Source organism: Vidua chalybeata, chromosome 8 (genome assembly GCF_026979565.1).
Source record: "Vidua chalybeata isolate OUT-0048 chromosome 8, bVidCha1 merged haplotype, whole genome shotgun sequence".
Lineage (NCBI taxonomy): Eukaryota > Metazoa > Chordata > Aves > Passeriformes > Viduidae > Vidua > Vidua chalybeata.
In genome coordinates this window covers 29,591,410-29,618,735 of record NC_071537.1, presented here as the reverse complement: position 1 = coordinate 29,618,735, position 27,326 = coordinate 29,591,410, and the positions used below count along the sequence as shown (strand labels likewise).

The following is a 27,326-nucleotide window of genomic DNA, read 5'->3' as shown; positions in this document are numbered from 1 at the left end:
AAGCAGATATTCGAAGTAGAATAATCTTGTAAGACACCTCCCTAGCACTCTTTCATTTTATTATATAAGAGTACTATATGCATTGGTTGCAATGTATTGCAATCTTTTCACAACACACAATGTCCAGTAAATCTAGAAAATGACCTGAATTCCAGCCTGTTAATGCCTGAAACTTGTCCACAGACTTAATCAATGCAAAATTCAAGATGTCTCAAGCAAAGGATGTTCTCACAACTCTGTAACCATATTTGGATGGTCTTCCTATAAATGAAGCATGAAACATTCATCTTTATCACTTACAATCTATGCCATTTCCTTAGATTGTGCTCACAAGCCAGATTTGATATGCACAGTCAAAATAAATGACAGTGCAAGTGCCCAGGAGATATTTTCCCTTACCTAGTGTTATTTGAATAGAACAGAAACAACACATCAAGCACAGGAATTCTAAGACTAAGAAAATAGTCATATGTGTATCAGCATGTAATTCATGAAGATTGACCTGTTCTGTGGGAGTAGTAACAATATTTTCTGCAATATGTATTTACAATATTATGGGATTCTTGTAGAACCAACCAAAAAGTCAAAAGGTCCACTTGTCATAAAAGTGGAAAGCAGAATGTTGAGGTATTTCAGCCAAAAACATCTGCATTTGTTTAGGTTTTATCCTGGACAGAGCACCATCTGCAATGTAACCCTGCGGAACCTACATGGGCTCTGACATAGGCTTTACAGTCAGAGGACAAAAGATGAAGATGAAATCAACCTAAGAAAAAAAAAAAAAAAAAAGCTGAACACTCACCATATACGCATCTTAAGGTCAGCCAAACAGTCTGCCCACTCTAAGAAGTAGGAAAAAGCAAACATTAAGTATAAACAGTCAAGTATTTCTTCTCTTTCCTTTAAGGTGGCCAAGAGGAGATTCAGGATGAGTTCACTACCAAATTTTCAACAGCACATGTGGAAAGTCAAACCAAAAAATACTTTAGATAATAATCTTAACTGTGAAGAACACCAAAAGGCTCCAGCTGCTGTGTTTTCAAGCCTGCCCTGAGAAGATATTCTACCTATTCGATGTTTTCTGAGTGCTTGAAACACATAATGAAGTCTCAGCTTCCACAAAAACACAGCGGATTTGTGGGAGACTCAGGCAGCACAAGGTTAGCTAAGGCTGATGGAAGAGGCAGATGGGAGCCTATTTTCCAAATCAGAAGAGGAGAGAGGGAGGCTCAGTGGGCTGGTGCTGATGGGAGCTGGTCATCAGCCCACACTGAAGAAGGGATTGGAAGGATGGAATTTTCACCTTGCTCTGTTGTTAGCAGCCTGCAAATGACTCCAGCCTCGGGATCAAATGGTGAAGGAAACTGTGCAGGAGAGAAAGGGGCCAGAATCCTGCACTGCCACATCTGGGCTACTTCAGCCTGATCTCTTTGGATGCTCACCAGGTGCAAGGGGAAGGAGGGCATGGAGAGCACATTACACCCAATATATTGGGTACATATATGGCTCTCTTTCCAGTACCATTTGGCAGCTTACTCCCATATTTTTGGTGCCTTACAATATTGTTGCAGTGCATTCAGATTCTTGTGAAAGAATCAAACATTATGCTTTGGATAAACTCCATCCCTTTGCCAAATGTTTTCCTCATTTAAGCCCTAATAAAAACATTTTGAATGATTACACTGAACCTAAACGGTGCTGAAGTCTTCCAAGTCTAGCAAGCTTCAAAGAACAAATAATACAAATGCTGAAGAAAACAGTTGTTTTGTTAATATTGTATTTACACAGCTGGATCCTTAGGAATTTTATCCATCTGTATGTTTAGTAAGCAAGGCAAATTAATGTGCTTAGAATTGCCATTTCCTCAGTGAAAAACAAACCAGTAAAATGAAAAGGCTCCCCCACAATCTGTCTCTCTCTGCCCCATTCCAGATAGACATGCACACCTCCCCCGTAGCCATGAACTACGAAGTAACTGGAGAGGATTCTTCACAGACAGATGTAATTTATAACAAAGGCAGGAAAAGGCAACCCTAACACAGAACTTGCTGCCCTTCCTATAAAGTTCACCTCCTTACCAAGAAAAAGCAGAGAATAATTTGTTTGGTTTCTGTACTCAACTCCTTTTTCTTTTATTGTGAAAAGTTTCCATTGTCCTTTTATGTTTTGATTATTAAGTAAGTTTAGAGACTTGCCAAATAGCTCTAGATTGTTAACAGACCACCACTATTTAACTTTGAATGCTTTAACAAAATAAAGGCGCAGTTCACATTAATATTATATGCCCTCATTTTATTTATTATCTTTGCTTTGAAATTTAAACAATTTTCTTAGCTAAGGTTTATTAAATGTAAACCTAAGTAGCAATATAAGTTACCTCAAATACCAACCAGACATCCTATAAAACTTAGCTTTCTAATGAGTAACACTACATTTTGCTAAGCTTAGCATATTTCTAGGAAATCAAAATAATGTTTTATGAATTAATATTCAAATACATCAGATTTAATGTTCAGTAAAAATACTTTATGTTGTATCTTATGACAAGTTGTAAAATTCAAGGTGGAATTAGAAGACAAAAACTTTCTGGTGCGTTTTAAAAAGGAACTTTAAAGGATTGTAAAACTTGTCTGTTATTTAGACTTGGATTACATTTGTCCTTATAGCATCAACTAAGCAGATGAAAATTTACTAAAATGTATATTGATTATAAATCATCATGGTGAAGAAATGTCATGCTATTTATTTATATGAATAAGGTCAACATGTTATTCATAACATAAGGTCACAAGATGTATGAATTTGATACTTAAATATTCACCCGTGGGGATACATTCTCATGAAATATCACATCAGTTGCTCATTCCACCGATACTTTTATGTATACAAATTGATTTTCAAGATGATGAAAAGCTGCAGATAAAGGTAATGGGTACAAAACAGTTGTTAATTGTAGTATAAGGTCATGGATCTCTGTCTGCCAATTACCAAAAATTATGCAGGAAATCTTGGAAATAGGGCAACTCCTCTGGAAAACCAGTCTCCAGTAAGTCAGACTGTATGGGCACCAAAATGGTACCTGCTGGCAAACAACTTTTAAAAAGGGCAGCTAAATTTGAACCAGCAAATATAAACAAAATGTGGCACATTCTTGAATAACTGCTTGATCCCTGCTACATTACACGGAAGAGTTTAACACTGAAAATAGCACTGTACTGCAGCAGACATAATGCACTGGGCTCAAAATAAAATGTGTCTCTATTTTTTTTTCAGCAGATTCCTTTCAAGTTATGTTCTTTGAACTTCCTAAAGTGGAGTTATTGTGCAAATAACTTTCTGCCAACGTGCTAGCAGAAACCTACCTGGCTCTCACCAGCTTATGTACAAAGCCCTTCCAATGGTTTGCCACACTGGCTGATAGAGAATCCTGTTTTCTAGATTCCTGCCTCCCCAGCAACATGCCCTATGGCAAGCTGAGACCCACATAAAGATCATGTGGGTCTTGTTCCAGCAGAGCTAACTATGCTGCATGGCACCATGATGGAGGTGGGGCTCCGAAATGATCTTCAAAAGCACTATCTTTGTGTCAGGGAGTTTAAATACAGACATGTAAGAATAGCAATTCTGCCAAGTGTTTATTTTTTTGTTTTAAACTGGAATTAAATCAAACTGCAAAATTCTCAGATTCTCCTATGAAACAAAATTACTGATCTTTGCTCAGCTTCAAGTACTTTTTTTCATGCTGGTCAAGTTAAACAAGTAGAATTCGCAAAGGGTATCAAGAGAGTGAGCTATTCTGGAATACTAGAAAAGCAAAACAAAATTCTTATCCTAATAGTCTGTCTTCAGCTACTTTGCTTAACCACTTAAAAATTTCTCCAAGTCAATACATTTTTGCCAATCTCAATGTCTTCTATTAAAATTTACATCGTGATTGATAACCATTTTTAAATGTGCTGTAGTCTTCTGATAGAGCACTTCATCATTTGGGTCATAGAACATTCTGATGAATAGCAGAAACAGGCTGTCATTAATGTACTGACTATCCTTCCAGTCAAAGCCTACAATTCTTAGCTAACCTGCATTCCAGCAAATAAATGAGCCATTACTGCTCTTATCACAACTATATATGTTAACACACATTCAAACAAATACACACATACAGAAAGTGGAAATCAAGCCACTTTCTAAATAAATAATTAAAAAACTTATAGAGCACATCTGTGTATATATTAATTCCTGCATAGTTCCAGAAATGTTTTCCTGCCAAGAATTCAAGTTTTTTCCCTCTCTCTCTCTAACATCATACAGTCAAAAAATGTGATGCTTTGTCAGTTGTACTAAACTAAAAAATGATCATGAGCCTCAATTTTTTTTTTCTCTAGTATCTTTAGTTTTTCATCCTCCAGGGTGCTGAGCAATGTGACCCCAGTCACTTCTCAGTTTAATTCTGTGTATGTGAATAGGTCCATTGAAATTAAAGTTCCCAGTTTTTAAGAAGAGGCGCTTGTTGAAACGCTGGCTGGGTCAGAACCATGGTGCTCAGCACACTGAAGGCACAGCCCATGTCAGCTCTTTGGCACTTGTCCTGCCTGAATTCTTTTCTTTCGTGACTTCACGCATGTTACTGAGTTAAAAAGCAGGCTTGTTTTGTATTTGTTTCCTAAGAAAATAATTTAAAAAACGTTCTGTTAATCATTCTCTAAATCATCGTAAAAGTACTCAGCACTGGCTTATGAATTCCACCAGCTCTCTGGAGCTCTCACCAGCTTTTAGGGCAGACTAGCTACCAAAACTCAGGAATTTTAAAAGTTCATTAGAAGACCATCAGCATGTGACCTACATGGAAATGTAACTGCTAAAGGTCAGAGTAGCTCCCCTACTGACAAATGAGTATACCAACACAATCTTTGGAAAACAAGGGCTGTTTCTACTAGACAACAGATGCTTAAATATTTGAAGCAGCACTGCATACAATTCCAACAGACTCCAATTTTCATTCAAACTAATCACAAGTCCTTCAAGATCTCTGGGTACAGCCATAGCAAGCCTCAAGATCAAAGGGCTGGATATCTGTGAATTTTGTCAAAAACCCACTGGCTCTCCAGCTGCTTACTTCAGTAATCTGGACTTGGATATGGCACACTTCTGTAACGGACATCAAAAATTTCCCCTCAGACATCAAAAGACCAAGTACCAGTTTTAAACATCCACAATCAGAAAATAATGAACCTACTCCTGAAGCTGTAGTTTTGATCTTCATAGCAGTAAAGTCTTGAGGAGCATGTTTTGAAGGAAAAACTAAATAAGAGCATGGAAATGAGAGAGAAATGGAATGTAACACAACATCAATTTATCAAAGATATGTGATGCCAGACTAATTTCATAGTTTATTAAATAAATAATTTTCTAGACAAAAGCAATGTGAGAGACATGATCAATTTATGAGTGGGCAGGAATACCACACAGATGGGAATGAATGCCTTTGAAGTCTATTCACTCTTGTATTCAATGACAAATTGGCAGGTGACATTGTGGGGACATCTTTTTTTTTAAAGCCTATAGTGCACTGTGAGTACCTCAGCTAGAAAATACAATAACAAAGGAGAACTAGAATAGCAGATGTACGATGAGATAGCCACATGATACAGGTAAAAAATGCTTCTAGGACCTACCGTGTAGGCTATTCCCAGCAGAGGAAAAGAAAGCACTATTGATATTTTACAAGGCCTTGCTTTAATCTCAGCAATAATATTATGTCGGTTTGGTCACTTATGTTCTAACAAAACTGATTTAAAGTGGAACAATTATAGAAGAAGGCCAACAGGATGACAAGAAGCTGATATGGATGTAGCACATGTGTATCAAAGTCTACCTTTAAACCAAAGATTAGAGAAAGCTGGCTTTTCTAGTCTAGCTGAATGAAGGCTGAAAGTAAGATTGCTGTCTCTTTATACACTAGAAAAATAAACACTGGGGATGGAACAAGAGCTAAAGGTCAATACGGGCACAAATTGTCACAAGGACAAATCTACATAAGCTTGTCATGAATACACCCAGACCAGAAATTGAAGTTTTATAACAATTATAGAAACCAGGCATCAGGGCACTTCCTGAAGGAGTAAAGAAAAAAAAAAAAAAAAGTTACATTTTTAAACTGGAGTTTGACAGGTTTCTGAAGAGGATTATGAATGCTTCCCTAAGAGAAAGCAGCATGAGAACTGACAATTGAAGACATCCCTTCCAGTCCTATGCTCTTCTTGATGTCTTTGCCATGGTGATATTTAGAAAACAAAGCTACAAAAAATCAACTCACTGGTTTTTAGGTACTAAAAATATCTGAAACCTCCAGGCTTTGAAAAGCACTCCATTAGCTGGTGAATGAGTTTCTGTAGTGTGAACTGATATGCTTATAGAAATGTTCTGGTTTCATACATCTCTTAAACATATTCTCAAGAAGTCATGGAGCAAATTGGTTTAAACAATGATTGATTAACCAATCTAAATATGCAACACCTAATGAGGATTACGTATCAAAGTCAAGTCCCAGACTTTAGGGCTTTTGCCATCAGAAGAAAAAAAAAGCTTTATTAGCTTTCAAAAAGCATATTCTTCCTATCCACCTCCTTAAATTCAAAAAAGAAGGGATTTTGTTCAAACTTAAAAAAAAACCCCAACCCAACCCATAACTGGATAAGGACCAGACACAGCCCAAAAGCTTAATGCTTCAGAAAGTAGGGAGTACATAGAATGAAAGCATTAATAGAAACTAGTTTGGAACTCTAAGTACAGACGATGATATCTAGTGACTGCTATAATACTGAATCTGCACTGCCATTAAATTTAATCTTTGATATTTTTATTGCAACCTGACCCACTATGACATCTCTAAAGAAAATTACATTGTACACTACTATTTCAAGAAGTCAAACTTAGCTAGTCATCTGGGTCATAAAATAGCAGATTACTCCATAAGACTGGCTAAAGCAACTAGGAATAAAACTAGATTTACCAACCACATTATTTTTATTAGGAAATGTTTCAAAGCAGACATAATCCCAAAAGACCTTAGCCTCATACCATCCAAAAATACACAACGGAGAGCAGCAAAAAACATGAACTACAGTATAAGGTACAACTTGTAAATGAGAGAAAAAAATTGCAAGATATGTTGTAATATATCATCCTATCAAAGCAAAATAAATTAACTAAATGCAGAAATAGAAAAGAGTAAAAACTTCTACACAATTTATGTATTAACAATTTAAACCTTTGTTCTAAGATTTGATGTGTTAATAGGAATTTCTCCATTGAATCCCTGAACATCAATATTTATTCTGTACTCCTTTTGCTTTCCTTGAAATTGCGAGCTAATACAGGTTTACTAAATCACAGCTAGAGAGCAAAATGCCCAGAACAGGCAGAAGGAAAAAAACCCAGTATCTTTAACAGCAATATTCCTGAAAAACTCTGGTATGGTAGCACTGCTTGCATTTTATTTTGGATCACAGCCACAGAACAGCTAAAGCACAGCTTCTTTTGTAATCATTCTAAATGGGGGGAACTGCTCATAATAGTAACAGGAAAAAAAAGCAACGAATTTACTTGGCAATCTTAACACTTCTCAGCAATTCCTTGTACTGTCATGTTTTCTAACAGGTATTCATGCATACATAATATATAGGTCTTTGTAGATCTGGAAAGAAGAAGAAGTAAGGGATTTGATAGCTAGAAAGGCAAGTTTTAAATTTTAAATACTGTCAAAGTAGGTTAGAAGTGTGATGTGTGTTTTATCATCTAACCAAGCACTCATGTCTTTCTGTTTTAACCTTTTTTTTCCTAGGCAATATGATCACCTCAGGCAGTTTGAGGTTTAAAGACTTTAGCCAATGCAAAAAAAAAAAAAAAAAAAAAAAAAATTTAAATTAGCCTGGCATTTGTTACCTTTTTTTAAGAGTTGAACACTGTCTGTGTTTTACAGAGGTGCCTTTATTATGCTAGCTGCATCAAATGCAGAATATTAATCAGACTGTGAAGCTCCACTAATTATGTGCTACATTTAAATAAATTAGATTTTGTTAAGTGGCACGACCACAGATATTGTATGCATAATCTAAGTTTTGAGTCATTTCCTTTTTCTTATCTGATTTTATTCTACACAGGAAATGACAGGGTCATTTGGAAATAACTGCAGTGAGAGATCAAAAAGGAAACTTGATTGAGAACACTGTATAATTGCCTGTGCTAGAGAAAAAAAATTCCAATGACTTTACAACCCATCGCTATAAGATTTCTCTGGAAAACACACACTGTGGTTTCCCTAAAAGGATATCCATTACAACACTGAGTACAGCTTTTATTTGTTGTAGCTGTATCTCTTTTAAAGAAGCAGATCTTCTCCTGAGGGTGCTGGGCTTTTATTCTGCAGGTAATTCTTTCGGCACACACACTCGCTGAGCTAAAGCCATTTCAGTGGAAGCAAATCAATTCTGTTGAAGCAAGTCATTTCACTGACTCATCTCAAAGTGTTCATTTGCAAAAGGAGATAATGCTGTAATTAAGCTCTTGGAACACTGTGGTTCTTGTTATTTGGACAAATCTGGCCATTATAATTCAGAGTGTCCTGTTCCAAAAGAATGGGCTTTTACTGCTGGAGCTAAAGGAAAACTTTTTAGATGTTAGTTGCGCTCAGCTTAGAGTCAGGGTCAGATCCAGCTTTGGGCTGTGGTGTGTCTGCAGTGGCGCTTTTTTTTTTTTTTTTTTTTTTTTTGGTAAGACACTGCTCTACATAACAGGACAGCAGCCAAACTTTCAGCACAAATTTACTGCCTACTTTCAGCACATGGATTTCCCAGTTGATCTCCTGTTCCCTGAGCAGATGCACTGCAGAGCAAGTGACCCCAGGGGTGCTCCTGCCACAGCCATACACACCAACCAAACCATGGCAGCCCAAAAAACTGTTCATCTAAGGGACTGCAAAATAGAAGTAATGATCTCTTTTTTTGCATAAGAATTACTAAATAAAACAAAGTTACAGCAAAAGAACTTGAAGTCTATGCTGAGTTCACCTCTCCTCACATTTTAACACATAAAGCAAGTGCAAATAATGTCATAAATTTGTATGTGCAGCTTCAATACCTTAAACTTTTACTTATTGAAGAACAATGCATCACCCTATCAAAATGAACTCTAATAGAATATAAGTATTGATTTTCTTGGGTGTTGGAGTGTAGTTGAACAAATTAAAAGCTCTCTGCCATGTAGCTCAGAATACAAAACAGATGGATTAAAGTGAAGTGGCACCATAGGTAGGAAAAGGCCGTGAAGGAGTTACAGCTAAAGACTGTCATGTAGGGTTTTGTGACAGTTGTAGCTGCAGATGGCACTTGTTGCTTGGATGGATCATCACCAAAGTGATTCCTTGAAATCCATTTCTACCATTGCCCAGAGGTGCTGGTACCCTCAGCAGAGGTGCTGCTTCCTGGCAGAGCCTGCCCAGGGCAGCCCCTGTCCTGCGGCTGGGACAGCGCATGATGATCCCACCCACCCAGAAGGGAGTCTTCAGGAAACACAAACACTGAAGCTAGTCTAAAACCTTCTAAGATTCATGATTCAAGTTTACACAAGAATTACTTAATTAAAGCCTCATTAAAATCGATTTTACCAATTAAGAAGTGCTAACCACCCATTGATCTGATTACCTACCAGAAAACCCCCAGCCTAACATAGTAATGCTGAAATTCTGCTCTACCTTTGTATTAACAGTTTTGTCATCTATTTCATCATAGTTGGAATTTTAACCCACCTTGTAAATGACAAGAATAATCTCCAAATATTTGCATCCATGTAAAGAAAAGTCATTTTATAATATGGCTACTTAAGAGCAACATGGAAAGCAATTATCCCACATCACCAGAGTAAAATACCAGCTGAAAGTGGAAAGGAATTTTTCCAGTACACTGATTTTTACTTCCTTATGTACTGATAAGCTAAAATATAAGTACTATCAAAAATAATACACTACTGTGCCCCTCTGGGCAATCAGTTGACTCCTAATACAAATTTAAAATGCAAATATTTTTTAATGTGTAATAACAAATATCCTCAAAAAGCACAACCAGGCTAAAAGGTTTATTTGATTAATTGAACCTGCCCATTTGATTAAAGGCTACATTTTGCATCAAGACATTTTCTTATGTATTTTTTCACGTGTAAATTAGAACACATGACAAAGCTCATTATGAAGCCAACTCACTGTTGTTAACTATTGTTAACTGAATTCTTTCAAAATGATCAGTTTCTAGCTTGCTTCTTTCTTTACAGTCAGTATAATTAACTCTTGTTGGCTACAGCAGACACAGAACTCTGTACATGCACATGCATACATGTCTATTATGGCTGTGGTCAGACTAGGCATGGCACACAACATTTTCTGATTTTGATTGCTGATTTTAAAGCAAAGTCAGACACACACTACTAATTCAAATTACATGCATCAACTTACAAATACCTACACAAAACTGTTCCTGATGTAACACAACTAATGACTTAACCAAGCAATGCATTTACACTTTTTTGAGATCCCAAATTAATTTTGAATATGAGGATCAAAACATCTTAACTTGCGCTCTTTAATCAGCCGTTTTACATTAGCAATGCAGGGATGTTGACATGAAGTCGCTTTGAGCAATATAAAACATATGCCATGGTGCACTTGTTAAGGAGCTCTGCATAATGAGTTCCATCTATATAAATGACTCACCTCATTACTTATCACAGGTTCTTCTCTACGACCGTGGAAGAGGTATTCATATGCTTTATAGTGTTTAAATAAGCTGAAAAACAATGTAACATAGTGTAAGTTTTTGGAAAGGTAACAACATTACAAGTTTTGTTAAACGAAGAGTTACTCTCCAGCATGTTAACATTCCAAATTTTAAAAAGAAACAGTTGTTTAACTTCAGATACAACAAGCAGCATATTTAGTTTGCAGGATTTATTATCAGATGGCTGAAGAAAATACAGTGTGATACTTAAAAATACGTTCACTTAGTCCTTATAAAATTGAACTCTGAGAAGACAAAGTTCTACTCTGAAAAAAGTAATTCCCGAAACACTTATCACCAGGATACTTGCGCCTTTATTATCAGCAATAGCAGACAAGGAGGAAACAAAGCCAAATCAGCTTTCAGATTCTGGGATGGACTGCCAGTACAGGGAGAAAGTTTGATCTTGGAACACCAAAACAATAAAGAATAGAAGTATTTATTCTCTCAAGGTCACTTTGCAAAAGCAGTGTAGTATTTCCTCAAAGAAAAACTAAAAACCAGATTAACACACAGCAGTTTTGCATACTACATCAAAAGTAACTTTAAATAGACTTTGTCAATGGACTGAAATATTTATCTTCCTTAAAACATGTATGGCTTTCCACTTCACGTGTTTCAAATAATTTTCTTTGTTTCCTTTTCTAATGATCAATGATTCAGCATTTATTTAACCAAAAGTTTTGTTTGTCATAGTCCATTACAATTAGTTCTTCTCTTACAATCATGATACACAACTCCTGGCTTCTCTCACGTCATTTTGACATATGATTTAAAACACTGCTCTGTGATTTCATAGCAAGTCCAGCTTGAAGAATGATTCCAATAATTTATCGCTGCCCTGCCTGCTGTATCCAGAAAGGTACAGCAATATTTGCAGGGAACATCTGTAACTGGTTCCTGTGCTTTCTGGCTAGGGACAGGACCCAGGTTCTTTTTTTGGGAGATCCATCAGTTGGGTCAGCAACACCTTTGGCTTGGTACTGGCAAGGCCCACCTAAGAAGTCAGCTAGAGGCTGTCTTCCTCCAAACCCAAAGCACACAGGCAATTAATTAAGTTCTTACAGTATTTGCAATTTTATTTAAGTATATTTTTATTGCAGTACGTCACCAAAGAATTCCTGACATGTTTCAGTGGAGACACAGAAATTATGTTTAAAGAGAGTTCAGGACTTAACCTGGAAATGGCTCACACTGATTTATGTAAATATATGTCCCCTTTCATGCACACCTGTAATTTGGTAAAATTCTAACAGGGATTATTTGAAAAAAAAACAAAAAATATTTTATGAACATCACAGACACACAGGAAATAAGACATATATCCTTCCAATTGGATTGGCAGAAATTAATATTTCAAATTTGTTCTCTTATCCTAGTGATTTGGAAATAAGTCAGATTTACAGCACCTAAAAGTCAGGTCTTTTCCCTCCACTTCCCCTCCAAATGTGTTGTGATATTCTTCATGGACTATGTTACAGGTACATATAACTTAAAATATATACACAAAAATAGAAGTAATTATTTTTGGCACTTCTGAAGTTTATGTCTTTATTTTTAAAAATATCTCTGTTCAACCTGGCACTCCTAATCCTGTATGAAGGAAAAAAAAATTCCATTTAATGGTCTTGAAATCAAATTACATAAATCAGACATCAGCATTTATTTAGAAAAACAGTGTCATTTTCTTCTATCAGGCATTCTACAAAATGCCCCTTTTTGTTTCAATTTGATGTGAACAATTTAAAAATTCCATACCAGTGTTTCTAGCAATTACACAGAAATAATTTTACTTGGGTAAGTAATATTGTTAAGAATAGGCCTCTTATGATGTCATATGAGAATCTGAAGGTGATTAACAATGACATATTTCCCCAGCTCCACTGCTTCCTGAAAAGAAAATGTCAGGAGCTATGTTGATGTGTGTTTGCCCAAGGAGACAAGATAAAAAGATGATAACTGTCACCTTCCACCAAACCTGAAGGTGTCATTATAGTTGCTGCACAGTTTGTGCCAATGTGGTTAAGCATTTGTCCCCGTTTCCATTATAAATCCCGTGGGTTTACAGCTCATCTATAAAAATGTGATCTGAACTACAACATGTCATACTGTCTGGAGTAGAAAAAAACCTACAGGCTTATCATTTAAAATTAAACAAGAAAAAAAATGTATTGAACTAATACATTAATTTGAATTGTAATAAAACTGAACCTATTATTGAGTTCATAAACTTCAAAATACACCCATTTAAGTGTGCCAATTCCATTCTTATTTAGAAATAAATATTCCAGTGACTGAAATAATGGATTGCATAAACTGGACACACATGATACATTTCAGCGTATGTGTCCACTTCCACAACATTGCCACAGCACCCATTTGTAATAAATTGAGCAGTTTGGACATACAACTGCATATTTGGTGGCCAAAATACCATTCTGTTGCTAAAGTTTTGCAGCTTGATTGTATTCCTGCCCAGCTAATACTTTAGTTCAAAGTAGGATGGAGCACCTAATCTCTTGGATAAAATTCTTCTGACTGTGAAGGAATTACTTCATGGACAAGATATCTCTCAATGGATAATTTACACATGAGTTATAGACATGCTATTTGGAAAGAACATTTGTTCCATATAAATATACAAAAGACAGACAGGAAGGCAGAAGTAAAAGGAGTTGAGACATCTTAAATGCCAAGTTTCCTTTTAGTTTAGGGCTAGTACTTGGCAGGACATTATTTTACCTTGACTACAGAAATCTGAGATTTAAAGAGATGTTCCCATTTCTTATGGGAAGAACCTTAAGTGTTTCATATTTTCCATGAAAAAGAAACAAAAGAAAAAAATCAGAGAGTAGGAGAAAGAGCATATTTTATAGCCCAATCGTAAGAGAAATTGCCTGCAATGGGTTTAAATCCCCATATGAATCCAAGTACTCTAAACTGGAAGGCTAATAGCTACCCTAGCATTTTGCCTTTCCTCAAGAGAAAATACTTTTCTGCATTCAGGAAAACACTCTCAAAATTCCCTCTTTGCTGTGTTAAACTTTTCCTACAGAACCGTCAGAAAATTCCCAGCAAATCTACCTAAGGATCAGCCATGATCTCACTCAATTTTTATGCCCATCTGCCACAAATCCCCCCACCCTCCTCGTCCCTCATTTGGGTCAGAAAATGGGCTGAAGGGCTACAGCTGCAGTAAAGTGGATGAGCATATACTACAGGAGTAACTTATTAATTTTCCATCTCCTTGCCCCTGACATTCATGGATGGTTAAACAGCTTGAGAAGCATTCTGTCCATCATGTACTGCAGACAGGGGTATGTCAGTACAGCCACTGCCTTAACCACGGCACTCCAGTGGAAATGGGGTGTACACATTACTATACAGTAAGAACTTCATACAGGGGCATTACTGTTGCTATCAGACTCAGTATTTTTCTCAAATAAATAATGAATTTACTGCTGTTTGCATCTCTTTCTGCATCTCTGTTTAAAAGCTGAGACCTGTCATAAAACCTTTTCATGTACATACTGGACTTTTGCTGATTTTGAAATACAACATTTTTATGACTACTATATGATCAGAACCTTAATTCTGTAAGTACAAAACTTTAAATCACTTCAGTCCACAATAACTGTCAAGGCCATACAAATACTTAGAATAACAGAGTCAAGATAAGATCTAAATAAGATCTACAATTTTATTCAGATGGAATCTAAAAGTAGCTTTTAAAAGCAAAACAAGATTATTGCCCATGCATCACTATGGGCTTTTTTTATCACTTCAAACAAAACTCAAAAGGAATATTTTCAGCATAATCTCACATTTTTATAAACTTCCAGTCTAAATTTATTTTTTGGGCCTTGACATCTGATGCCAGATCTTCACTGCTCCTGGCATATTCTCTCTTCTTTTTCATGATTTAAAGTTTGGTGTTTGCAGTATGTTGGCACAGTAAGAAGGTATCTAGTAAAATAACAGTAAAATACTAGTAGTAGTAGTGTAAAAATAATTATTTTAAAAATGTTGATATTGTTCTTATTATTGCTCTTATTTTATCAGTCATTTTCCCAGTATATTAGATTAATGAATTAAAAACAGATTCTGTAGAAATAAATACCTGGTAACCAAGTAATCAATGATTGCTTTGGCTTGCTCAATGCTGAATAAATTTAGGTCACCTCTTTCTTCTGACTCAGTTTCTCCTATTTCAGCCATTGCTCTTTCAAGTTCTTTTAAATTATCTCCCAAGGTCATATGTTTGTCTGCAAAGTAATCCCAAAGAACAAAAACCATGTATAAATATGACAAGGTGGGATGGGTTTTTTTGGCCCATTTTAATTATAAGACTTCTTGAAGTTTTAGTTATGACCCACCACTGAAACTTAAAAGCCAACAGCAGTCAAATGTTTCTATTGCCATCATTCTCATCAATAAAGTGTCCATTAAAATTCCACTACAAAACCACCACTCTGCCTTCACAATGGAAGGATCATAATAATGGGTGTTCAAGATACTACAGCTTCACCTCTTACCTGTGCTGAGAGAACCACAGGCAGAATATGCAAATTTGAAAGCAGAGTATGTTTTTTCTTTAAAATAGTCTACTTATGAATTGCAAAAGATTATTCTTCTGACCATGCCCCTTGCAACATAAGCCATTAATGCAGGGACAGATATTAAAAAGGGCGAAGAATATTTTAAAGTGCTTACAGTCATAATAGATTAAACACGAATATGCATAGGACCCTGCATGTATCATCAAACTTGGAGACATTTTTGCATCCTTCCAAACCAGATAATTACTTTACATTTTTACCCTGGAAATCAAAACCAAATGCCACAACAGGTTGGATTTAGAATTTAAATTCTGTTTGATAACTGTCCTGACAAAGAGGTCAATCTGAAATGTATCAGTGCTTGCTGAACCTATAAAAAGAAAGGATTCATCTTTCTGATTTGCACATAGTGTCTGCCATCACTAAAACCATTGGAAGTTAAACAAAAAAAAAAAAAAGCTTCAAATACACTTTATCTTTTCCTTTTATGTCTAAAAAAAAATCTACAGAAAAAAATGGGGAAATATCCACCAGTGGTGAAATAGATTTATTTTACTCATTATAGTATGTCTCTACTGATACACTCCTTGGGTTTTTTGTACAGAAAACAAATTAAAATACTTAGAAGACTTCTTTTCTTTTATAGTTTTGCCCTTTAGTGGTACAGTAGTCAAAGGCTTGAAAATTCTACCTCACTTTTCAGTAAGAGGCAGCACAATATAAATAACCATATGGGAAGGGACAAGAAAGGAACACAGAGAATGCAAAGGAAATAGAAGCCATAGGAAATGAGGAAAAGCAACAGAACCAGAAATACCACCCTTTGCAGGGAAGTGAAGGGACATAACAGGATCACCCAGACCTTGAGTCTGTTGCCAACTCATCCACATTTTCTTTCCTCTGCACACCTGATTTTCAGCCCAAACCACCTGTCTCAGGAAGATTCATGCAGGACTTCTGTGAGCTAAGGAGTACTTTACCCTCAATGGATAGAAGAGAATCAAATCATGTAACTCATTCTGACTCCCCATCAAGCAAGGCCTCCAGTTTTCCTTGCTGCTTTACCAGCCTTAAATGCATTTCCACTACCCTCCTTCTCCTAAATCCATTCTTCCTGCTCAATGCTACACTTGCTATTATGGCCAAGTCAGCTTAATTCTCCAGGCTGACTGGGTCCAGCGCAGGGAAAGGAAAAGAAAGAGTCATTAATATAGAAGACATTAGAATTTTGCTTTTAGTTGAAATGTTTGGTAATTACAAGAAAATTCATCTCAGCCCTGGGCTGTGAAGCAAATATAAGAAGTTTCCTGCATGCATTTAAAACCGACATTTTCTTTCTCTAAAATCCATGTATATCTTAGCCAAATCTAAATGGATTTTCACAGGACAGCAAAAAGCAAATTCACAACATTTGCTTGCCAAACTTTTATCTTTACTTCAAAGCACTGGGGCATTAGACCTGTTAACAAAAGAAAAAGACACGAAATAGATTCTTTTTCCCACAGCCCTCTGTCTGCAAGCCCACTGAACTGGCTCAGTTGCAATTTTATATATAAAAATTCACCAAAAGCAGATGGGGCCATGGAAAATCTTAAGCTTAAAGAGTTAAAAGTTTGGCAAAACATAATGCAACGAAGATGACATTCCTGCAAAACATCAGTCAGTTTTAATAACTGGTTGTGCTACCAGCCTGTCGTGTACACATGTATTACACCGTCTCATAAAACTAATTTCTGACGGGTTTCCACTCTGCTCCATTGTTATAGTAATATAGTTAGCATATGTTAAGATACTTTCTCATTGGAGACAGGAAGGACAACTGGAATTCCAATGATCATAAAGCACGTACATATTCTGTCAAAATTCCAAGTCAGAAAGGCCCATGAACTAAATTACAGTGAAAGAGTATAATAACTATTATGAGCTTGATTTTAAATGTTCGCCTTCTCTTTTGAATGAAACTGCTGAGTCCTTTCACTCTTCCTCTGGGATGGACTTTTCTCAACATAATCACCTTCAAAGTGAATGTTAAACAAGCATTAGAATCTCTGACAAAGGTTTTAGAGGACAGTTCTACCTTTTTTTTTCTGGCTATTTCATTCCCACTAGACCAAGCTTCATGCTTTGTGGCAAATTTCCTCGTAACCACAGAAGCTACAGTCCTTTCATTGTCATTTTTCATCTTCAGCAGTAATGCCAGCTTACTTCCCTCACCAGTCCTTAGTTAACATCTATTTTGTGCCAGAAGTGCAGCATTTGCCATATAGGAAGCTGAGAGTTGACCTCTGAGGATAAAAAAAAATGTAATTCACCTGCTGTAATGCTACAGGATATACTGAATATCTCAAACAGCAGAGAAATGTGCCCAAGACTACAGCGAGTCAGTCACTGAGAAAGCTGGAACTGGAATGTAGGAGCTCCTTGCTCTCACTCTACTGTAATTATTATTTATTTTACCATAGCAAAGAAAAGGTCTCTTCAGGACCTGGCCCATTTGTACGACATATTGTACAAACAAAGAATGAGGAATATTCTACTCAAAAGACTTGAGATCTGCCAGAAAGAATTATTTTCAGGCACAAGGTCTAATATACCAACATTCAAGAGGAAAATAAATAATTTCACAATTACTTGTAATTAAATATCACTTTATTAAAATGTCTGGGAAACATTCTTGCCTTCCACTTCAGATATTTTACAATTCTTAATTATACTTACTGCTGAGGTTCTCCAAGGCGAAATTTAATAGATCCATGAATCCTGACAGCTGGATAAGACTGAAGTTCATTTCTTTAGCCCACCAAAATCCTGCAGTATAATAATCTAGTAAAATAGCTTCTTTCAAAGATGTCTTTAGTTGTGTAAGATTCAGAAATTCTTCCATCTTCCTAAAAAAATTGCAGAGTAAAATAATGGAATTTAAAAAATAAATTACAGATTCCAAAGTCTTACTTGGTCTGCGTGCAATTATATCTATAACATTTCTTTAGTTGCTATATTATTCATATGTGCCTATGTACATAATTTCTTGAATTTAGCTACATCAATTCCTAGATTACATTTATTATCAAAGTATCAAAAAGTAAACAATTACCTGCAGGTTTCAGCAAACACTACTGAAGTGTTAAGATATGACTAACAAAAGAACAAAAATTAGAGCATTACAAAACCAAAGAGAAATACATTGAAAATTCCAGAGGAAAAAAAAAGTGTTTCACCAGGAATTGGTTTGTGGGATGAAATGACACAACTAGTCTCTAGTCTCCACTTTCCACTATCATGCTTTCACTCTGATTTAGATAGTTTTTTAATATCTTGTTTACATTTCAAGATTATTTTTCATGTGGCCTCTAATGAAAAATTACATTTGAAAATTAATGTAAATAATATAATATATAATTACTGAAAGTAGCTAAAATATTTAGAAGTTTAAATTGCATTTCCATCATGGTCAAAACATTTAAAGAGCCTTATTCCATTTTATTGGCACATGATGAAAATTTTTCCACTTACTTTAACTTGCAGAATTATGAAAAAATACACTCCCTTGTAGGAGGCCATACACTTGCTGACACATTTATGTCTACTCTATCCAAACACAGAATTAGTTACATCTTTTATAATAACTGTGTGCTTTTTTCCACATGAAGAGAGGGGATTGGAGCTAGGACTTGGTTTCAATTCTTCCAGTATAACTTTGGCCATGTCTCAGGCAGTTAAGTTTTACATTAAAGCAATCCTTGGCTTCTTAAGTACAGCTGAGGAAACAGGTGCCAGTGATCAGAGTTTCTTGTCCCCTGCAAAAAAGCAAGGTCTTCCCAAGCCCTGCTGCCTTCTCATTCCTTCCTAAGGAGGACATTAATCCCAGACCTACTGATAGCAGCCATTAGATTTTCAGGGGTTTCACCAACACAGTACAGATGCACTGTCAAAAGAGATGAGTTTCTTTCTTTAATTAAAGCCTCAATAGCTAACAGAGTAAAGTATATAATCCAATCAGTTTTGTTTAAAACATGTACTCCTTTGTTCTGCATGACAAATTTGTACGGCTGCACACATGCAAGTCGGTTAAAAACACTTAACTTGTGTCCTGGAATAGAAGTGGAACATGGCCAGCTGAACTTTCCAAGGTTTGAAACAGTCCATATCCTCTCTCTCTGAAGCTTCTGCCAACTCTGTGTTTTCATAATCAGAGCTTCTCAGGGATTTAGATTTTCTCTGATTATGCTAACAATGCCAGTGCTCATCTTTCTAATATTCTGTAAGGCATGTCACTGACAACAGTATCTGTACATCATTGCAAAATGATGGGGCAGTTAGATTCCATAGTTACCCTCCCTGCTTTTTCTTTCTTCATAGGGCTCAAGTCTTACCAAGATGGACAGCAGTACAAAACTCCTTGATAGATGGGAATGCAGGACATCAAAACTCTCATACTGAATCAGATCTATTCTGATTTTCTAACTTGAGCTGTGGCCTTCAAACTGCTCTTGTAATTAGACACAATGCACTTGGTAAACACAATTTTAATGCTGCTGCTAAACTGCTTAGTGTGCATAAAATACCCTGTAACTATGCTCCTTCCAGTCAGATGCAGTATATACTTTACATTCCCCTTGTACAGCATGTATATATAAATACATATGTGATCAGCTGAGACTAAAAGAGCATATGATCTTTCAGTGCTTTTCTTTTTAATCTTGATAAGAAAGTTGCACAAAGAATTGTGCACATTAAGCACATTTTAGTCTCCATGAGTTGTATACTTCAGTCTCCTTTAAATTTAAAGAGGCCTTTAAATTGTGCAAGAGAAAACAGGAAAGGAAATAATTTTTTCTATTATTATTTGATGGTGGCAAATTTTCTTTTCTGTTTTCTTAAAAAAAAATCCAGAAAAACCTTTTCTCCCTAGAATAGTGACAAATAGGAAGAACAGAATATGTTTAAGGAATATTTTAATCTCTATTAAATGGCTACCTATTCAGAGGAACAAAGCTGGATTTTATATACCCCCCACCTCTTCCTTCCCAAACTAGACCAGCAGCCCAGCCCTTTGGCTTTCAATTCCTTAAGAACCTGCTAGCAGAAACAAGCACTCCTAAGTAATCCTTGCAGTTCTGAAATGTCCCATCTTTCAAACATAAATCTGGAGTCCCAGGTTGAACTCCTGGCCTCCTAAATTTAGCTGCTATTACATACTAATAACAAGGGAGAGTGTTGGTACAGGAAAGACAAAGGCAGTGTGACATCAGAAGTCTTTGGCTGCCTCCTATTTCCCCAGTGCATCATGATGGCGACCTACTAATGCCTCTTAAGCTTTCCATCCCTTGCTGAACTTTTAAGACCTTTTTGATTTTTGGTAACTCATGTTACAGTACAGAACCTTGAATATTTTAGCAAAAACAGTAACCCAGTGAGACTTAAAAAAAAAATGCTCAGTATCAGTCTGCTCTTACTTACATCTTAGTATTTTGTTTACAGCGTATTTAAAGCTATTGTAAATTCAGAAACCACGACAAGGTAAGATACAAGTGGAAAAAAAAGGAGTCTAAGCAAAATTAAAAGATGTAGGAAAAACAGTAAACCAGACTGGATCTGAGATCAAAAGTGTTTCTGCCATCTTTTGTGAATAACATTAAATATCAATGATTTAACTGAACAATTAAATTAATGACATAGCCATCACAAAAGACATCTAATAAACAGTCTGCAATTTTTATTTCATTATTATATGGGTTCCAGCATTGATGTCACTGCTACTTACTTTTCAACTCCTTCCAGATTTTCTTCTGACAAGGCAGTTATTTGGGAAAGAGAAAGAAATGTCCTACTAGTAATCTTTTCTCCACCTACATCATCCTGATCTTGGCCTTCATCCTGATCTCGGTCTTCATCCTGCATACACATACATAGGAATGTAATTTTAAAAATGTTTATTTTATTATATCAGTGACTTATCTAAATAACATTTTTATATTGAGGAGGTATGCAAGGGATTACTTCAACAAATGCCAAAAATGTAAGACAGCTGTAATTATACAGCAGTAACACAATACCTTAACACACTCTCACTAGAGAAAAGCTGGGCAGATACATGGAACATAGTATTTTTATCATAAATTCATATGGGAACACACTGATATATTATGTGCTGCACAAGATTAAATTAACTTGCAAGTAAAAACAACAGAGATTTAAAGGTGCAAAAGAATCCATGAATCTAAATTTGACCAACGTGACACTGCATTGCACAATAATTAAATTTTAAAATTAACTTTCTCCTAAACATATTATGAGAATACACAAATATTACTATGCTATTTGCTCTCCACCATATACTTGATTGCATTTTCAAATTTACTGTCTACACTCTCTCCTTCCCCTAGCCAAACAAAAGTCCAAGATGTTTGCTGCAACAGTATAATACACAAGAGTCTGACACTACTGTTCCTAGGATGGATGTACATATTTTAGGGAATAACAAACTGAGCATGAATTAAGAATACAATGGTCTTCGAAAAAATAGGAATATTTGATGATATTTTGTGTTGTCATTGATAAAAAAGAAATTTCAGTAAGAAATGTATGAAATCTATGAAGAAGAAAACAAAGAAATCTATGAAATGCAAAAAACAGTAGAAAAAAAAACCCTAAAACTGTTTCACAATAGAATATGTAGATGAGAGAGCGAGGTGTGAGATGAAGCAGCCCCTTCAGAGAGGTGCACTGCAGGGGAAAAAGGGACAATGGTCATGGGACTGTGCTCCAGCTGAAAGGGATCCACAATGGGCAGCATAAGGAAAAATATTTCAGTATGAAAATATTTAAGCATTAGGATAACCCAGAAAGACAGAGGAATCTCCACCCTTGCAGGCTTTCCAGACCAAACTGGACAAAGCCCTGCTGGGCACTGGGTGCTGGCCCAGCTCTGGTCAAGCAGCTGAACCAGTCCCAGAATGCCTTCCAGCCTCCTGCTGGTCAGCCTGGCCTGACCACACAAACACCTGTCACAACTTGCTTCTAGCAGGTACACTTGTACATCTGCAGGACCTGGCGTTTAGAGAAGTGCAGCAAGGCAAAGCCTGCAGAATCCTGCTTCCAGCTCATACAGGCAGAGTGAAGCAGAATTCCTGACGCACACTGATTTTTGAGCCTGACCAGCTCTGCTCTGAGCTGATACCAACTCACTCCAGCGCCGGTCAAGGAGAGCCCCCAAATAAAGCTACACTACTCCCCCTGCTGCTGCCGAGCTACAAGACATACTGAAATCCTGGGACTAGCTGAAGAACCACCACAGACAGGAGGGACTAAACAAGACTGAGAGCAACAAAGAACATTCATTCAGTGGACAGACTATTCTTCTCCTCTCTAATTAAGTACTTAAGTTCTTTCACATATACTTCAATAAGAAAAATCATTGTTCCCAACTGTAAACAAGTCAGTCTCAGATACAATATCTCATCAGAACAGGAATGAAATAAACGAAGGCTTCCTTAACACAGTTAAAAGCCTGATGTTAGTTTGCTTTTATTAGCAGTAATTTAAACAGCATAAAAAATACTCTTACAGTCAGTAAAGCTGCTATAATTGAAGCTGCAGGTAAAAAACAATAACATTACCTCTAATATACAATTATTGAAATACATATTTCAATAAGAAGAAAAAATATAACTGCTTTCCTGAAGTGCTGTTAGAAACCTGTTGAACATGAGATTCTTTAGAAGCTGTGGGGACTGAATGAAATGAATACTGATATTAATGTTTTGGAAACTGAATTAATGTTCCTTCCTCACTTTCTCTTAGGATGTTCAATACATAGAATACTTTAGTATTTACAGTGTCCACCACTATATAAGTTACATATGACTGGTCAGTCAGTCAACACCTTACTGGGTATAATTGTTAGTAAGGCAAAATGCTAATATTTTACAAGCCATTTAAACTGAAGAGATAGGCAGCTGCTGTAACTCAGTGTTTTAGATAAGGCTCCATAATCTGCACATTAAACCACAACAGTTTACAGGGCAAGGTGAACACTTCTCAAGAACCATTTCATCACCTGGAGGCTGGAACAACATTCCCAGCAGCAACATTCCCACCAGTGTAGTACTGGTTTTGTTAATGCTCATTATAAGGATGGGGTGTGGGCATCACTGTCCACTATAACAAGCACAGGTATCAGATAAGAAGAAATACTGTTACAAATGACAGATGAGGAACTATGGGAGAGAAAGAACATTATTTAATTTTTTTTTAAATCAGCAATGTTTCTGTAATTTAAGAAAGTATTGAAGGTCCATAAATCATTTAAACAATCCTGTGTTTATAGACAGTTTCTCTTTGGGCTGAATCTACACACACACTTGACTAAAAGCTCACAATTATTTTGATTGATTACTTTTGTCTCTTTAACCACTACTGAAAATACCAGAGATTATTTTTATATGCATTCACTGGTGTCAAAGAATGTACTCTTCATTTTAGTGTTAACTGCAGTGACTGACTGAGGTAATCCAAAGTGAGTTAATTCTAGTAATGCTGTCTTCATGTGTCAGGAAAAAAATTCCTGAAACCAATCCTACCAATGCCCATTCCCAGCAGCAGACTGCCTATTTAAATACAGGCCGCTCCTAGAGAATTATTTGTTATGGTTTAATTTTCCTTTGAAGGATTTTTAGCTGTTCTGAATGCATAATATGTTTCTAGCTGTTCAATACATTACTCCAAATGCTGTGGGCATCCCTTGTTAACAGCATCAAATCAAAATACCAAACCAGACATTCTAAAACAAAAGAGCAAGATCTTCCTAAATCTCTCAGTCAAGGTTCACAAACCACCATGAAGCAGGAAATAGCAGCAGCAGAGTGATACAGTTGAACAGCAAATTGTAAAAAAGCGCTGTGTTTACAGGGGTGGGGAAGAACTCTCAAAACCCCAAACCTGTACTGAGTCACCCTAGCTAGGAAAAATGCCCCACTACCTGCAGTTTTGGTGAGGGCCTTTCCAGAGTGGCCAAACCCTGAAACACAGCAATTGAAATGAGCACCAGCATTCCTGAAGAAAAATAAGCTTATATTTTGGGATGAGCCTTCTGCAGTGGTTGAAGATAGCATTTGCATTTGTTTGACAATACACCACCACACTTTGCAAAATCATGGCTTCCAAAAACATACACACAAGGGAACAGCTTACCAAATCTCATCAGCTGTAGCAAATACTCAAAGCGTAAGGAACCCAAGATCCTGCTGTCCTCACCCTACCAGGGAAATCAGACTGGACTCAACTTCCAGTAGCTCACGTAAAGCAAGTTCAGCTGCTCTGCCTGGGCTGACAGCAGAGCAGATGTACCCTGGAAGAGCGCTGTGTATCAGTTACAACTTTAATCGAAATGGGAATGAAAAAACCCCAACCAAACTACACCAGCAACACAGGCTGTTATTTGTATTATTATACACATTTTGTTATCAAGCTGTCAAATGCTTCAGTAGCAGCAGAAAATCCTGAAGCTTTCTACACAAATAGTTAAGGCAGAAACAGAAACACATCCACTGCTCCTGTTTGTTTTTAAAAGGTCTCACTTGTCCACTCCCACAATGGGAAGTTAAGATCAATAGTTGCTATTTTTAGTCATAAACATTTTTTTTGTCATCAAACAAACAAATGAGGAAATAAAAACAGCAGCACTCATTTCAACTGCCTTCAAAAGGGAAATATGCAGATGTGCCAAATGCAAAAGACAAAACCTATAGGCAAAGAAAGCTTTCAAGGAACACTATAAACATGATAGTGTCCTTTTAATAACAAAGTATGTTTCAAAAATGCCACAGTCTATATATCAAGATTTATGGTTAACCAAACGTATGATGACGGTAAATTTTACTGATGTTTTCACAGCTGCAGACCACTTATGAGAAAAATGTGGTTAAAAATAAAGCAGCAGCAAGACTTGATAAGATCAGTATTCAGATTTTCTAACAGACCTTCTGCTGAAAGTCATTACAAGCCGTAACAATTATAAAAATATTCAATTTAAATCAAAAGGAATTGTCTCCAAATGTAAGAAATTATATAAAGAAACAGTACCAGAATACAGTGTTTCCTACACCTTATATATGGACCATGCTAAGCTACCTTCAGCCAAAATTAGAGACTATAGAATGTGATTCATATAAATACACAGTTCCACAGGGTTTCCAATAAAAATAAATAATAAAGGATAGACAGAAATATCACAAAGGTAAGCTACTGTGTGTAGAACAAACATAAAGAAGAGAAAACATGTGAAAAAAAAAAAGTTCACTGAATTCCTCTAAAGATTCTTTTTATAAAGCCATGAAATAAAAACTACAAAAATTTCAATGGCACTTTTCAAACAGATGTACAATATATTTTTGACAGCCTGTCATGTCCCATAGAGCACACCCTGTGTCCTTTTCCTGTGATCTGACTGCATTACCCCAATGTTACGCTGCTCCAACTGCCAAAATATTTACGGAGAGTGCTAACAGAGCGCACTGTGAAAGATGCATATATTTTCCATAAAGCATTTAGAATACTTAGCAACACATTTCACTTGGAAGAGGGTTTATTTATTTAAGGAAACCTAAACGGTAAGCTTTTGTACTGACAAAGACACAACCATGACACTGGCTGAAGGCACTTAATCACTCCCACAGCAGTCACAGCAACTTCCCGGCCAGTGGAGACAACAAAGCAGTTCAAGCAGAAGAAAATTATCTCATAGTAGCTACAACTACATAGATAGGCTTGAGGGAGAAATTCTGAGTTGATGCAACACCTCATACATTCTCGGGAGGAATGAATTTTATTCTTATACCTCCTGACAAGCAGCATGAAATGAGTCGCCTGTCAGAAACCACACCTCTGTTAACCAAGTAAAAAAAGGAAACAGGAAAAAAACAGGGAGGAGGCCAAAGACAAGCAAATAAAGCAAATATTAATGCAAACACTGTGGATTTGTAAAATCCTCCAGAGCACTTCAGCTACCTAAAGCAATGAAAGGTGAGAACTACAACTGTGATATTGCTGGAAGGAAAGTGTAAGCTTGCTTCCGCTCCCCCAGTGCTCTTTAAAAGGAAACCACAAGCCTTTCCCTCAACAACCAAAAATTAGGAGACTCCTACCACCACAAAAAAGCCCACTATGGTGGTTTGACCCAGGCTGGATGCCCAGGAGCTGACCACAGCCTCTCTGTCAGCCCCCTCCTCAGCTGAACAGGGGAGAGAAAGCATAACAAAAGGCTTGTGGAAAAAGATGAGGACAGGGAAAGGTCACTGACCAATTACTGTCATGAGCAAAAGGGTCTCGGCTTGGGCAGAAAAATAATTCATTACCAATGAAATCAGAGTAGAATAATACAAAATAAAAACTACATTTCAAAACACTCCTCCTCTCTTCCCAGGCTCAACTTCACTCCCATTTTTCTTTACCACCTCCCTGCAGGAACACAGGGGGATGGGATAGAGTGCTTGCAGTCATTTCATCACATGTGGCTTCTGACCCTGCTGCCTCCTCATGGGGAAGACTCCTCACAATCTAGCCCTGCTCCAGCATGAGGTGCGCCCCACTAGGGAGTCTTCCATGAACTGCCCCAACATGGATGTCTCCTCCAGCATGACCTCCATGGGCCCCAGGGGCACATCTGCATCACCATGGGCTGCAGGGGAATCTGCTCTGGCACCTGGAGCACCTCCTGCCTCTCCTTCTCTGCTGGCCTTGGTGTTTGCAGGACTGTCACTCTCCTATATTCTCACCCTCCTCTTCCATCTGTTGTTGTATGGCTTCCTTCTTCCCCCTCCTAAATTTGTTATCCCAGATCCCTGTCTCTGGTGAGGTCAGCCTTGGCCGGCTGTGGGTATGCCCTGGAGCGGTCTGGCATTGGCTCTAGTGGACATGGGAAGCAGCTTCTCCAGCAGCTTCT

At 36.8% G+C, this 27,326-nt stretch overlaps 1 protein-coding gene across 4 annotated transcripts in view; it reads right to left on the bottom strand.

Annotated features, from left to right (window-relative positions):
- The window catches only part of CABCOCO1 (ciliary associated calcium binding coiled-coil 1), a 98,820-nt gene that overhangs the window by 22,853 nt on the left and 48,641 nt on the right, over positions 1–27,326 (bottom strand). For 3 of the 4 annotated variants that reach the window (XM_053949398.1, XM_053949397.1, XM_053949400.1), the window contains exons 2-6: positions 21,150–21,280; positions 18,104–18,273; positions 14,947–15,091; positions 10,763–10,835; positions 803–842 (exon numbers count right to left, since the gene is read on the bottom strand). In XM_053949398.1, coding sequence (XP_053805373.1) covers positions 803–842; positions 10,763–10,835; positions 14,947–15,091; positions 18,104–18,273; positions 21,150–21,280 — 559 coding nt within the window. The remainder of the gene's footprint in view (positions 1–802; positions 843–10,762; positions 10,836–14,946; positions 15,092–18,103; positions 18,274–21,149; positions 21,281–27,326) is intronic. The other variant, XM_053949399.1, reaches the window with a different exon arrangement.